The 15,856-nt window shown below is 38.1% G+C and overlaps 2 protein-coding genes across 13 annotated transcripts in view; both read right to left on the bottom strand.

Annotated features, from left to right (window-relative positions):
• LDB3 (LIM domain binding 3) overlaps window positions 1-15,856 on the bottom strand; it is a 106,847-nt gene that overhangs the window by 29,376 nt on the left and 61,615 nt on the right. For 11 of the 12 annotated variants that reach the window (XM_068197221.1, XM_068197230.1, XM_068197220.1 and 8 more), the window contains 2 exons: window positions 10,961-11,130; window positions 9,954-9,990 (listed from right to left, as the gene is read on the bottom strand). In XM_068197221.1, the coding sequence (XP_068053322.1) occupies window positions 9,954-9,990; window positions 10,961-11,130 (207 nt within the window). Of the gene's footprint in view, window positions 1-5,636; window positions 6,535-9,953; window positions 9,991-10,960; window positions 11,131-15,856 lie in introns of those variants that run through there. The other variant, XM_068197232.1, reaches the window with a different exon arrangement.
• The window catches only part of SNCG (synuclein gamma), a 205,591-nt gene that overhangs the window by 159,784 nt on the left and 29,951 nt on the right, over window positions 1-15,856 (bottom strand). The gene's annotated exons all lie outside the window — the stretch shown is intronic.

The raw sequence follows: 15,856 nt of genomic DNA, 5'->3' as shown, positions 1-15,856 counted from the left end.
AAATTGTTATAGGGAGTAAAGTTGTGTGAAAGCTATTTTATAATTGCCTTCCAAACATTTTTTGTCTTGAAGGCATGAGACACTGACACTGTTGGAAACTGGACACTGAGCTAGATTAACTGCTGCTCTGATCCAGTCAGGCTATTTCTACCTTTCTGTACTTGCAGCTGAGAATTTTTCCATGGTCAGATGACTATTGAGTTTGCTTGCTTTTTCCCCCCCCATGCTATATTTCTGTTATTTTAACAAAGACACCAGAAGACAAACAAAGAAATGACAGGCAGTTAACTGGAGAGGACAGAAGATGAGTATCATGCTGGTTTAGTTAACACTTCAGCTTGGGATCACAAAAAGGGGTAGAAGAGCTATTCTCTCTTTTTCAGCCACTGTAGTTAAGAATGTGAGCAGCCCACGCCAAAACAATTGCGATACATCCTCCTATGTTTGCTTTCCAAAACAGGGAAATACTTTTCTCACAGGGGTTTCCTGGTTTGTGCAGACAGTGCCACAGAATAGGAAAAGCATTATTATAGATTCAGTGGAAAACAACCAGCAGCTGATTCTCAACACATAGTATGGAACTTAAGAGAAGCAGCTCACTAAAATCCAAGCCAATCCCTCCTATGAATGCATTTTAGTGGCATCTACAGGTTTGCTGTTAAATTTAACAGTCACAGAATAAATGCAGCTGGACATACTGCAGCATTAGTGATGGGGAAAGGTAAGGTAACTCTTGCCCAAGGTTTACATTGTGATACTTGGCATATCAACTCCAATTTTAAATTTTATCTTATTGGCAAATGCATCACTTTAGTAAGAACAAAGACTGCAAAATTCTGAGCATGTGTAGCAACTGGAGCTGGGACTTAATTCAGATAATTATTCCCTATAATCAAAATCCTATTGATTTGATTGAATGTTTCCCTGTAGCTTTCTATAGCCCTGCAGTAAAATACAGGGATCTGCCACCAGGCACCTGAGCCCAGGATCCAAACTCTCAGTCTGTGCTCCTGACCACTACAGACAAAACCACTGCACAATAAGTTTGGGGTTTGTATGCCAGGAAACGATTCCACTCTCACTGAAATGTTCTTTCTCTTTGTGACTTCACTTTTCTCCAGTGAAGCTGAAGAAAGAACAAGAACTCAGAGGTTTGACTTTCAGAGGGTTGTTTTTCAGACCTACTTTTTAATTTGTGCACATTGATGATAAGAAAATTCATTTTTCCTCTACATGGCATTAAGCTAAGTTTCAAGCTGTCCCTGAAACCCAGCAATGTGTCTGTGCTGTTCAGTTTCTGAATCAAATAACTGAGTGGTATGAATTAGAACTGTTGTCATTTTTTCAGAATGTCTATTAAATTGTATTTCATAAGCTCTCTCAAGGATTTTCATACCTTCCTTCTCTCTCATCTGTAATCATATAAAATTCTGGGTCAGCTACAACAAAAATGCTTACATGGAAATGAACTATTAGGAAGTTATTAGTATTTAGGATAATTTTGCTGACATTAATGCAATTTAGAAGCAGAATAAAAGGAAGCAGTGCCAGTGCTGTGCTCCAGCTCACCCTAAGCAAAGCTGTGAGCCAGGCTGATGATCCACAGACCCCAGCTGAGTGCCTCTGAGTTACAATGCTTGTGGAAAATCTGCTGCATGTTAGAACTGCTTTTACCTTTTTGGACTGGGCAGTCAGAGACAAAGGCAGCACTGGTGTTTTGGTTAGCCACCTGCATCAGCTGAAGGATGCACATTAATATTTTAAGGCTGCACAGTAGAAATGAAAGTTAATGCTCAGTTCTGATCATGCAAAAGTTACATTGTGGACAGGAACGTACAGGAGACTGCGGTGGTAAAAATAAGATGCTACATATAGGTCAGTATACTCACACCCAAAGCTTAATTTCAGCTTTAACAGGCTCTGTTAGCTTATGCATTACTTTCTTTATGAACTGTTTTGAGAAACATTTCATGGTATTTTCTAATTGCATTTGGAGGCATCACTCTTTCAATTTTAAGTTGGTACATTCAAGTGGATACACCATACCTTACACTGTCTTTGACCAATTTATTCTACAGGGAACTGATGTGGAAACAAGGGATTTACAATGCCCAAATAATTTTCTTTTCCCATAGAACTTCCAGGAGTATTTAGAAGAAGAAAGACTTTATATTTGATCGGTTTTCTCTTCTGATTTCACTCAGGATTCCATGGAGACAATTGAGTTATTTCACTGTTCCTACACTTTTGTCACTCTTCAGGTGTGAAATGGTAAGCAGGGATTAGAAGATATTAAATTGATGTGTTTATAATTTTTTATTAAGATCCTTAAGTGGGAAATCTACCTAGAGAAGTCTGCTTTATTTCACAAGCTGTTGTGGAAAGATAGGCCACGGCTTTTAAAGTAGCAGTTGTGGTAATTTGAGCAGCAGATAGGAGGTTTTTGGCAATTGGGCAGATCAGCAATGTTAATGATTGGAAATTTTGACCAACCAAGGAAGGAAATCAAGATGCCTTAGCTTGTCTTAGTGGTGTCAGATGGCTTTGATTAACAGCCATAGAACAGGGATGCTATTGTGCTTGAGAGTAAGTTTTAGTCAATTAATTTTCATATCGCGTCCTGCAGAAAGATGTCAACTAAAGGCAAACTGATTAAAGAAAGTAATTATCTGGTAATACCGTGCACCACACCAAAATTCTGGCTTTTTAACTTTGCAAACTCAAATTTGTGTAAGGATCAATTTAAGTTTCTGATACATATAATGGTAATCCCAGTCACTGAAGCTCATGGTAGACACAGGTAAAGAAGCTACAACATTAACTTAGCCCCTGTGGGAACCAGAGTGCACAAGTGAAAAACTGGTGTCACTTCTTCTGCCCCTGAGGAAGGCTTCAGAAAACTCTGTGATGTGCAAGAGCTGGACCTTTCAAAAGTGATAAAGTAGTCCCAGAAATACTTGTCCCTTGCTCTAGAAGATATGCTCCACCCAGTTGTGCATAATCAGAGAAACTGCAATGAAGTGACCTCTGTATTACTTAGTAAAAACATACTGTCCTTCGTGTGCAGGCAGGCATGAGGAGAGGGAGGCAAGGGAAGGAGCCACAGAACCTTCCTCCTTTTGTCATTTTGTCATGCATGTAAAGATCAGAGGTCAAGTTGTCACACCCGCTCTCCTAAAGCCACACTGCAGCCATGTCCCATCAGCACACACTGCATGCAGTCAGCGCCTCTGCTGCAAACTGAGCACTGCAGGAGGTCAGGGGGGCTGCTTGAGCAGAAGGCAGGGCAGCAGGATTCAGGAAACAGGTTAGTTTAGATCAAACAGCCTCGTACCACAGCAGAAAAGGAGCATGTCCCTGTGCCATAACCAGACAAGCAGATTTACCTGGAAGGCCTTTTGGTTTTGATTTCCTACTGGCATCAGCTTTGCTGTGTCTTCATTAAATGCTTATAAGACTATGCTTTACTGGCAATATTGGGAAGGGCAGGGGGTGCATATGACTACCCACATGTTTTAATTTATTTTTGGCATGGAGGTTATTTAGAAGACAGTATTGTCACCAACAATCGTCCTCTGCTTAGCAGAGCAGTCACAGATCAAAATATATTCAGCATGGGACAGATACACCTGTCTATCATCAGTGCTGGTTTAAAGAACTACATTACTCATCAAGTCTTCAATCAGGAACTATTTTAAACCTCACTGCTATTAATTGTGACTGATTTTCCTGTGTGAAACAGCAGACTTCTCCAAGTCTGGAGAAGGAAACACTGCAAGACGGGGTTGGGGACTCAGAAGCCACATAGAGGAGATGAGCCTGAACATACTGAAATATAATAGGCTAGACTTGCCCTTTCACTAGAACAAAGCTACTGGTTTTTTCAAAGCCTTAATGCTTTTTTTATCAGGCCCAGGTTTGTTCCTGTCACTAGCACTGATATGCAGTAGAGTGAAAAATCCAGGCCAATTTCTCGCCTTACAGACAAACTCTGCCTCCTCCTCAGGAAGCAAAAACAAGGCCTCTTCAGAGCTATCCAAAAAAAAGATCCATAACATTCACTTTCTGGACTTGAAGATCACCATGACAACATAAAGGAAGATTTTTGAGGACTAAAAGTTTAGGAATTACTAGTCTAAATATAAAAAATAAGTGACATAGAAATAGTTGACTGACAGTTTTAACACAAAAAGTCCATCACTTGTGAGATGTTTTAAAAGGGATTGGACTAAGCAGTTGAAATATGCTGTAGTAAAAATCTTGCTGTAAGGATTAATGAAGGCACCTTCACAAAAGGTCTTTAATATTGCAGCAGTTCTGAAAGCTAACAGATATTCAATATCTTTTCCTCTTTTCCTATTGCTTTTTTCCCCCTGTAACTGCATAAAGAATTGACATTCTACAAGTTTGGAGAATGTTAGATTCCATTTTGTATCCTACAGAAAAAAGGTTTAAAAATATTGACCTACATGATTACATGGTTTATATGCACTGAATTTATAACATTAAAACCAGTGAAGCAGAGCTAAGGCAAAGGGATTCCTTAATTACATGTTCATTAATTTCATATCTGATAAAATTATTATTAGAAAATACCTTTCAAAATAACATTAAATGTAAACTAAAGGGAGAAAATGTAAATAAAAAAATGTAAATTATATAGAAATATAATCTAGACATTTTCATTCTAATACATGCACTAGAACTCTTGGAAATGAGTAGTATCTGTATTATATTCATAAAACATTAAGGGTGCACAATTGTTATTACCATGAAGAGACTGTATTACTTCTTATTCATAAAAACATCTAAATTGGTTGAAAATTAGAACTGGAAGATTATTTTACTTAGGTACATTTTGTTTATGAAAAAAAAAAAATCTTAATTGCCTATTGATACTTTAAATTCTATCAGAATTTCCCATACATAAGTAAAATTCACCACCACTTTGGTTCACCAAAGGCTGCTCCTGGCAACAATCAGGAAAAGTTAAAATGTTGCTCTTATTTCATGCAGTGATGCTGATTTACCACAGGTACTAATAAGATGGTGTGAACAGAATGTGCTTGTGCTCCCACAGGGAAAACATAAATGCATGTTGTGAATTAAGTAGCATGTCCTGAAGTGCTCTGATATTTAGCTAAGAAAAGTGAAATGCATTTTAAAAGGAATTAGTGCTTATATACTCTTAAGTAATACTGAAGAATTAGGTTTTTTTATATATGTATGATAACCCTTTAAACGCTTCAGTATTTGGTTGATTCATGCAAAATTCTCCATGAACTTTTCCTTATTTCACACAGAAAAAAATGGGAGTTTGAATGAACTTGGTTCTTGTACGAACTGCTGAGACAAATTTGGAGGCAGCAAAAAGTGTAATAGTTTCAATGTGATCTCATGCACTAATCCCTTTGATTGGAATTACTGCTACCAGATAAAGGTACCTAACTCAACTGCTTTGTCAGGTTTATTCCAATTCAGACAACTTACAGGTCAGTGATAATTACAGCTAATAATAGAAAGCTTTTTGACCAACTTTTATATTTGGGAAAGAAAAGTTCTCCTTCTTTCAATAATCACTCAAAGTAGCTATTGTTTTAAAACAGAATAAAGTACTGTGTAAAATAGGCACATAGTTATTTTAGTTTTAAAACATTTTATTTCAGATAAACCATGCTGCTATATACAGAAAAAATGTAAGTCAAATCAAGAGCAATACAGAATAAGCAACATATTCCTTAAAACTTACAAGATGCTTTTAAAAGCTTCAGTGCACCAGCAGTATGATATATTCTTCTCACTCCTAAATCACCTCTAGCCAAATGTCATTTCCTTGCAGATCCTGAGCAACCTCAGCTATCTCTCTTTCATATAATGATAAATTAAAGTTTTCAACACAAAACTTACAGCAATGGTTTCAGTAAATGACTTTTGCCAGTATAATATATTGAAATATAACTTCACATTGCTAATATCTTATTTCAAACAGCATCATTCAACTACGCAAACTAAGTGTGTGATACATTTAGCAAAGTCTAGGCTGATCAGTTTTCCTTTTCAACTTTCTTTCTCCTACTTCATTATCATCAGTAAAACTGTGAAAATCTCATTTTTTTCCTCCTAAAGAAATACTGTCAATAACTTCCCTCTCATTTTCTTCCAGAATTAAAGTCAAGAGACTACAATAGTGACATTTTGCTGTATACTGAAGTTTGATATTATGAAGGAAAAAAAAGCTAAGCTACTTTATCATGAAGAACATGTCCTGGGTTGTATCATGATTTCACCTTTGGTGACAGTGAATGGCTAACAGGCTAACAGCAGAAACTTAGTGCCTAGCAGTACATCTTTGCACGAGTGGCAGGCTCAGGCTCTAAGTCAGGCCAGCAGTTAATGTGTTACTGGGACTCTCTGTGTTTGCCCCCTGACTGGGGTGTTTAGCTTTTAACATTAAGGAGCTGCGCGGACAGGCCGTGATGCCAGTTGCGCAATTTGGCAAAGCGTGGGCTGTTACGTTCCGTTTCAAACCTCTCCCTGTGGCATGAGGAAAGAGAGAGACAGAGAGAGACACACATACACAGAAGAAAGAAAGGAGGGAGAAAGAAAGGGGTTAGGGACCATGGCTACCACTCCCCTGCCTTACAACTAGGGCAGTGGCAATTTATTTGGATTTTTTCCTCAGCTTTCAAATCAGCATAGTGAAGGCTGGGTGATGCTTTTTGGACCATGTGTGAAAGGTTTTGCAATGGTTTATTTCTGAGAAGTAACTTGATATAACTTCTTATTCTTTGACTTGTGCTTGGTATTACAGGGCTGCTTTTGCTAGAAATGCAGTGTAATCCCATTGTTTTCCTCCCAGCAGTTTCTCTTGGCTTCTCCCTCCCTCTCACACAACAGAGGAGTCAGTGGAAGTTAACTCATACAAGTGCAAAATGAATGCAAATTATATTCCATTCTCTAACACTTAGGTCAGCCCATATATAACCTGCTGTCCTTCCTGCAAGGACCACCAGCCCCAGGTTTCAGCATTACTTTTCTACAGCTTCCTCAGAATTAGTGAGTATTAGTGTTGACATTTTGCATAGATATTTCTGGTCATTTTTGTCACAAAGCAGAACAACTGGAGATTTTCAAAGCAGAGTCCTGTGAAGTATTGGCTACCTCCTGCCACCCCTGACGGTGGACTGGAGTGCTCGAGCCATGCTCAGCACCTCTCAGGATTTAATCTTTTCTAGATGCTCTATAGTTCAAATTCAGCTATTGTACATAAAAAGGGGAAAAAGGAAGATGTGAGATGATAGCACAGTCAAGGAGAAATATATCAAACAGAATGAAAAAGAAAATGTTCTTGTTATTTGCAAAACTTTTTGCAGTCATTGCAAACAAGGTAATTTTTTCCACATTATTTACACTCAAATCACAAGACAATTAATTGTGTTAATGCAGTGGAACTTGAGAGTGAAACCAGCCAAACAGAAAGGAGCAGACTGGGCTGGTTTTACTCCTCAGGCTGAGGACAGCACAAAACAATAAACAGAGTAAATGCCAACAAATTCACTGATCTTTCTAAATCTTTCGTGCTTAATAACACAGTGCCATGCAAGTAACAGTCTTAAAGGAGTCTTGATGTATGACTTCTCACACTATTTTTTGTGCTTTCAGGTAATTAAGAGATATAAAGTATTTCTAGCTGAAACTTTCTGATGGCATTTTTTTTCCAGCTACACCAGAATATACTAGCTCCAGTGGATCTGACATACAATTTAATAACTCCCTTACTGCTTTGAAGATATTACTCCTCCATTCAAGGGAAAGGTATTCAGACACATCTGTTTGGCTTGAAATGGATCCCATCGCCCCAGAAAATATTCCACAACAATCATCACACCAGCAATGAAAAGTTTTCATAGCAGGTTATACTTTTATGTGTGCCTTCAAAATAGCAGCAGCATGAGCAAAGGACAGTCATGCAACACACTCATTAATATTAATTGACAGGAATGTTCTGCCACCCAAAAATTCCCAGGTTTATAGTTTTTTTTAACATATGCCATGAAGTTGGAAGCAGCAATGTAAAAGTGACTATTTTTATGTAAAACGGTTCTGCCAAAAATAAGCTACATCTTTCTTCCCTCCATTCCTAAGTGTTTGGAAGAAACCTGATCACCATTCCATGCAATTCCTGCTGGCTACACTGAGGAGCTGACACAAAGAGACAAGAGAAATCACCAGAGAGTTTGCTCACAGCCTGCCTGAGCCACAATGATGGATGCCTGCACAGCCAGGGCCCTGCTGCCAAATCCCCAGTGGAATGTGTCCAATGTTTGAGGTGGGTATCAAGCACCCAGATGGTGCCAGCACTGTCAGTGGGGTAGGAAGGAGACCCCATTTCATTCCTTGCACCAGAGCTTACACCAGTTGCACTGTACTTGTGTAACTACCTACATGCTCCCTTATGCCTCTACCATCAATGCGCACCTTAAACCTGTTCAGCTGTGCCTAAACATAACCAGAAGCATCCTTGGGCAAGAAAAGAACACCACAGCAATACCTAAAGACTGCAGAAAATGTACAAAGCATAGTGGATGTAGTCATGTACTTGGAATTACACTGGATAGAATGTGCAATTTACACGTGTTGATGTGTTATCAGGTAATTATTGTCAACATATCTCATGCCATGTAAAGTTTCTACTATTTTGTATTTTCCAAAGCCACAAATTACACCTAGAGAGATTATTTCTTTAAAACCACATATTGCTCTCAGATATGAATGGGGCACTGTTAAGTTCAGCACAATGCTTTAAATCCCATCATAATAAGGATTTGGATGTGTGCTGTTACATCAAAACAGATAATGCACAATACACGTAATGAGAATGAGGCTTGCATATTTGAGGGAAGAAATAAATCCCTGAGGGCTATAATGTCAAGCCTGATGTTCAGGCACCCGGCCATGAACTTGGGTGAACTGTAGTGGAGGGCTTATAGCAAACACCAACTGAAAGCATTCTTGTATTCTCACAGGGAAGACAGCAGATCTCTTTCTCACTGATTCAACATTTGTAACCTGCACTGTGATCAAAAGCTCAGAACCTTCAAAGAACCCACAGGGCAGTAAAATATACCATAGAAAAAGAAGGGGTGGATTGAGTACCAAACACATCACAAACCCAGCTGGTGGCTTAGAGCAGCTAAAGTGAAACAGGGATCTGAGGTATGCAAACAGAAACTAAGGATTGCATGCAGAATGCTACTGATTTAATGGCAGTTTTTAAGCTCAACATAATAATATTTAATATATCTATTTCCTGGCTATGCAGGATGATGACAAATCTTTAATTCCATATTATATCTCTGAACATATCCTCTTTTTCAGTGCTTTTGATACATTATATGAAACAAATACATTTATCCATTAGCAAAAGCAGTCCTGTGCTTCCGTATTCTACAAATTTAGGTCATATTTATTTTACAAACAAGACATAAACCAATGACTATGGGTATGAATGGAAAAAATTCCTTTACTGTGTCATTTACGGAGAATCAAATGTCAATCAGAGGGTCATCCAAATAAATTGCTCACAGATTTCAGTGCTATCACAACATTACATATTTTTATCCACTTACACATTCAAGTAGTTACACAGGGTTTGGAACTCATCACATTCACACACCCAGTAAAGTACAGGAAAGTTGCATGAGCAGAGAGCTTTCAGATTTGAACACAGGCTTCAGCCATTTTACACTGTTTTTCCTAAAAACATGCTGATTTATTATCCTTCTCATTCAAATGCCTCTCGATAGCATTTTAATTTTAGTGATTTTTAAGTAAATGTGTTAGAATATTTTAGGAAAAAAATATAATAAAGGAAGTTCATATTAATGCCATTTTAAAACATTATTGGGTTATCAGGAAGGAGAGAGCTATATTTTTCACAGGGACTTGCCTACCTTGACCTCCTCAGGGCTTCTTCATCTGGATCTTGCACTGTAGGAAAAAATGTTCCAGTTAAAAAACAGAAAAAGGAATTTGCTTTATGGTATTTTAAATTCTTTAGAAACTTATCAAAAGCCTATCTAAAGGTGCATTCACACTGACTCTGCAGCAGTGGAATTTTAAGAACATCATGAAGATAGCAGTTCCCTAGGGACAGGAAGGAGGATGTTAGGAGGAAGGTAGCTATTACAAATACTTTCCCATTCATTATTAGCAATGTTTCACAGCTGCAAGCAATGATTCTACAGAGAGGTCCTGCTGTTTTGTACAAAGCAAGAGAGACAGCAGCAACACATTTATGAGGGAAGGAAATGCTAAATATTTCCTCCTGATGTGGGAAAAGGCCCTGAACTTCCATCTCTCTATAACAGGAATCACCAGTGAGCTTAGTACCAGGTAGCCATAAAAACACTTCCACAGGCAACAAGGTTAAAGCTCTGTGATATTCATATCAGATCTAGGTTTAGATAACAGGGCTGATAGAGACATAGATTCCCTACAAATGGTGATTCATTATTTTTTTTTTTGACCTCCAGAAGTCATTTCTATAAAACACTGTTACAGAAGACATGACATGTTTATAATTTTTGTCTAAAGCATGGACATCTCTGTACATCTAGGCTGCAAGAAACCCAAAGAGTGCACTGCAGAGACTTGATTTCTAAGCAGGAATAACTATGGGGTCCCAAATGCTCGTTTACTGTACAATCTGTTATACTTTTAAGCTGAGGTCCCTGGCAAAAGAATTTTCTTCATAAAGCATAAGGTGAGATTGTTCACTTGGATTTCTGAGCTCCCTCAAGTTACACCCAGGATCCTTACCCTCACTGACAACTACATGAACCTGGAAAAGAGCCTTCCCTGAGTACCAGTGGCCAATACCAGGGCAGTAAGGCATATAGCAGAGGAAAGGCATGAATCTAAAATCAGGATGAAGGGGATGTTTTGTTGTTCAACTTACTGTACTCGGTTCCAGTCATCTGGGCAAGGATGCGGAAGGACTTGGACTGCAGGTTGGCAGAGCGACGGCTCCAGTCCTCACTGTCATCCTCAGGCTTGTTCTGAGTTTTAAGCACAGCCTGATACACCGGAGAGGCACTGTCTACGTGAGGATCCTTTATAGGGAGGGCACTGCAATTCAGAAAGGGAAGCGTTGGAAGCAGCTCTCTGGTCATTTTCTCACCCAGCCATCCCCTACATGGCTTTGAAACAAACACTTAAAAAAATATATAGACCAATTTTACGTTATGGCTGATTATGTCTCTGAAAGGGTCTGTTATCATTCAAATCTGTTTGGAAATACCTGTTCATGATTCCTCAGCCAATGCAGGTACACAAGCGTGCAGTGGTTAGAATAATATGTGGAGAGTAGGCCAGGCAAAAACATTTATTTCTCTGACCATTTTTGTTACATATTATTTCTTATAAAAACAACTTCATGTTGGTACTGTTTTATGTTTTCTTTAAATTAGAGTGTTGGGCCAGTGTTCTTTAAGGTTGCAATTAGAAATAAACCCATATTTCAGTATAAAAATAACGAGGTAGACCTTCATAGGTTTTTCTAGAGATGATTCTTTTTCAAACTGAATTAAACTTCCATCTGCCATAGTCTGGATTCATTGTCTACTAAACATATGAAGCACAGGAAGTCTAGACTTGCACTCAAGACTTGCATATAGAAGTAGAATCTGAAATCTTTAATGACAGAATGTATCTCAGGGTCTTACAACATGCTTAATCATCTTGCAAAGTGATATATCCAGTTGTGCACACCCAAAATCAAAGCTACACAGGTCTGTATCACAAGTGAGGTAACCTCGCTTTGATATATGATGCAGGCTAGAAATAGGCTTAGTAACTTAATAGGTTTTGGGTTTTTTTTTTCCCCAGTGAAAATAACTTCTGCATAGCAGAATTAAAATTAACTATTAACAGAGCTGCAGAAATATACACTGAGGGAATGATGTGTGCTTGGAGCAACTTGGCTCCATGGCTGCTCTAAATACAAGGTCTATTTTTGAAGCAAGTGATTTATTGTAACAGCTTTATGCTATTCCATAAAGAGCTTTGCAAGCAGCAAGCTCAGCTTCATGAAAACTGAGAAACAGTTCTGTTAAAAGTTAAGGGCCATTTGGTACAACAGTTGCTTCCTTGGTTCAGGCTCGAAGTTAGTGCTAAGATACCACTGCACAGAGAAGTTTAGTCTGTGATTTGAAAGCCCAAGAGGACTCAGGAAAAGCCAGGAAGTATGTCTGACATCCTACATAGAGTGGGATGCAAATGCTATCAGGTAGTGCTTTAAATATCAGTACTTCCCAGCTGACACACTCTTCCTCAGCACTGGGTAATATACACTGATTAGATGGATTTACACATAATAGCATGTATTTATAACCCCTATATATGCAAACTTCTTCCTGAGGAGCCATCAAAGTACAAACCCCAGTTAAGCTTTTTTGTGTGTTTCCACACAATCAGCTGTGGGGTGGAATGCAGCTTAAGTGAATTTAGATAAAAACTTGACTCTTCAGTTTAAGCTCTGTCACAAAGCATGCAAGTTATGAAAAAAAGTTCCTCAGTGTGAAAGATGGCCTGTAGGAGGAAGCAACATTTTGGAGCTTCTTTTTTAGCTCGTGTTTCCTAGACCACAATCTTTACAATATCCAAACGCTAGCAGGTACAGAAGGCAGAATGCAGACTTGTTTATTTTGGGAAGGCTCTGCCTTCAGTGACTTCCATTAGTGCTGCTCTTGTGTGCAGCAATGGACAAAGTGGTGCCATAGCCTTCTTTAGGTGGAAGAAGGGAGAGAGAACAGTAGTCCTCCTCTTCGGGTCCATCACACAGAGTAAAAGGGCTTGCTGAGGCAGGAAAGAAAGAACAGCAGTGAGTTCTGCCTTCTCCTGCCTTCTGCAGGAATAGTCTTTGCATGGCAAAGAGATTCTCTGTAATACCAACAGTAAGTCACAGCAACACCCTCAGTACTGATCTGCTGCTGCTTCTGACACTTGGCTGTGCTGAAAGGTCTGTCATGGCAATGTTCCCCAAAAGGTGACCCTGTTTTCAAGTCCCCAAGGTGCTTCAGGGTGCTTCACATCCAGAACCTACCCTGTATGAATACCAGAAGTGAATGCCTGATGTGGGCCAACAGTTAACTTTATATCCCCACACTGACTTCTTAATCTTGTGGAATCTTAAAAACCTGCTGCATGGGACAGCAAATTTCCCAGCTGAACACTGTTCTAGAGTGGATAATAAACCACTGGATAGACAGTGCTGCTAATTTCAACCATAGACCACTGTGGCAGCAGCAGTGTGCCAGCCACAGACAGTTCAAATTCCTCTGTTTAAATCCTCTATCTCAAATGCTTTCTTCTTATATTATGACCTATTTACAAAAAAAGCAGTTCAAAGGTATATGTATAGATATGCCATTAACTCAAGCATTGTTAAAAAACTAGGGCTGGAGGCTGTACCACAAACTTCACAGTAGCAATGTGTGGCATTAATATGACATATTAATATCCTTATGGTAGATGATTAAGGCAGGAAATGGAGCTTGGTGAATTAACCTCCCCAGCAGAGTGAAACATGCTCATATAAATTGAACTAAATTAATGCAATACATTGGAGTATTTCCAACTCTGTCTTTAATCCAGCAGGCCTTTTTCTTTTTTAAAAAACATAATTATATTGTGGATGAATAACTAGGACATATGAGCCACTCAGCATGGAAGTGTAAAATAGAGCGCATCGCTGATTAGGAGCATTTCATAAACCTAAATGTGACAGTTGATTCTTACAGACAGCCTAAAGATGCACATAACCATGTTAATACCTCTGTTATACTTCTTTGTAATTTAATTTCTTTCCATCTGGGTGTGGATGTGCAGAAATACCATGCATCTTTAAGCATATTACTTTAAATTGATGCTACTGGGAAAAAAAAAAAAAAAAAAAAAAAAAAAAAAAAAAAAAAAAAAAAATTCTTCCCAAATGGGTTAAAGCTGTGCAGGTTTTTAATTAGAGCCTAAGGTATTCTAGTAGGAGTCAATAAAAATTATTTTCCTTTTTCTTATCATCATTTCAGTCACACATTTTTACCATTAAAAAAAGCTTTAAAGACAGTCAAACCTGAATAAGTAGCAATGGAATTTTATTTTTTGGAGTTCATTATAAACTGCGGTTTACTATGTGAATCATTCCCTGGAGTCATTATGCAGATTTAATTTCAGTAGGTATTAAGCAAAAACTTAGGAATGCTGCAGTGTTCTACCCCTGATTTAGACATACAACAAAATATTGTGACATCAGGTATTAGACTGATTCCAGCTATTTTAAAAAAAGCTCTGAGAGGTAAAAACCCCACAACCCAACAAAGAGAAATTCATGTAGACTGGTGAATAGCCAGCCAAGTTGACTTATTGTAGAGGACACACAAGACCTTAGTTTGTACAATCACCTTATTGATTCTTCTATTTCAGCTGTCAGATCTTATTCCAAATAAAGGTGCTGGATTTATGTCTTAATACAACTTGTGAATTTGGCTAAAACTGCATAATGGAATTTAGAAGTGGTTTGACAGAAATCTACTCAAAATGCACTGTCCACATTGTTTTACTGCAACCACCTAAGTCCTGGTTCTTGGTTTATCAATATCAATTAAAACAGAAAAACAAAGAGTAGAAAAATATATAAAGTCAGAGCATTCCAGATTTTCTACCTTTAAGTTTCAGCATGGAGTCTGAGTATGAATAATTGTGTTCTTCCCTTTATGCTTTCCATGGTGATCCAGTAAGTGTGGCTTATTCCTAAGTGACAAGAGCCTGACTCTGATGTCATGAAGTTACAACATCACTGATTTCAAATGGTCAAACTAGAAAATGAATTAATGTCTTAAGCCTGTCTGTCCTTCATCACTGATAAAATAAGTAACCTGTTTCCAGCTGCTGTCTGCCCTTCAGATGTGCAGTCTGAGTGTGCTTACCACCCTACAGATGCTTGTGGACAAATGAAAAAGACTAAGATTATTAATTAAGAACAAGACCAAATTATAGGCTGATAACTGAGACAAAATGAATCAGCACATAATTTGGTCTGCTTTTATATGAAAAACTTCTCATACAAATACTTCCACATTAAGCATAATCTTAACTCAGACTTGCTCTTTTAAGCAAGCTAAAGAACATTTTGGTTTCCACTGCAAATGAAGTTCAGAATATCACAGAGGAAACGAAAGGAAACTTATAAAATGAAAAGGACCCACATATGCAGCATTAACTTTATAATAATCTGATCATTTAAATTTAAATAAGTAATTTTTAAAAACATTACTATTTGGGATCATATAATGTTACATATAGTCATATGATTATATGTAGCATCATATAATGCTGCAGCATTTAATAGAAAGTGCCAATGTATCATAAAATGGCTCCTATAATCCATGCCTATGAAGGATGGGAACCCTTATACAGAACACAAATGAACTTCTTTGTACTTCACTAATTGGAAATATGAGTCTACTCAACACCTGTGGAGATTCACTGAGTCATGGCCAAAGCCAGGTAAAGGTATTGCTTGTGATCCATCATGAGGGAGAGCTGTGATGAACAACAATATTGGTGCAAAAAGTTAGCAGAAAAGAAAAATAATTATAAAAAAGAAAGCAAAAGGGAGCACAAGCAAATACATAAACCATCCTCATTTTGAATAAGCCTGCAGCTAACATATGGAAAAGAAACTACATTAAAGTGTGTTGCTGTACCTGTATTTTGGTGTCATATCAAAGGAAGGCAATTTCTATTTTGGGCAGAAGCGCACCCGGTAAGAGAGAAACCTGGCTACATTTATTGCATA

The sequence above is a fragment of the Anomalospiza imberbis genome, chromosome 8 (genome assembly GCF_031753505.1).
Source record: "Anomalospiza imberbis isolate Cuckoo-Finch-1a 21T00152 chromosome 8, ASM3175350v1, whole genome shotgun sequence".
NCBI classification, from domain to species: Eukaryota; Metazoa; Chordata; class Aves; order Passeriformes; family Viduidae; genus Anomalospiza; species Anomalospiza imberbis.
Note: the sequence above shows the minus strand (reverse complement) of the source record. Positions and strands in the feature narration are given on the sequence as shown.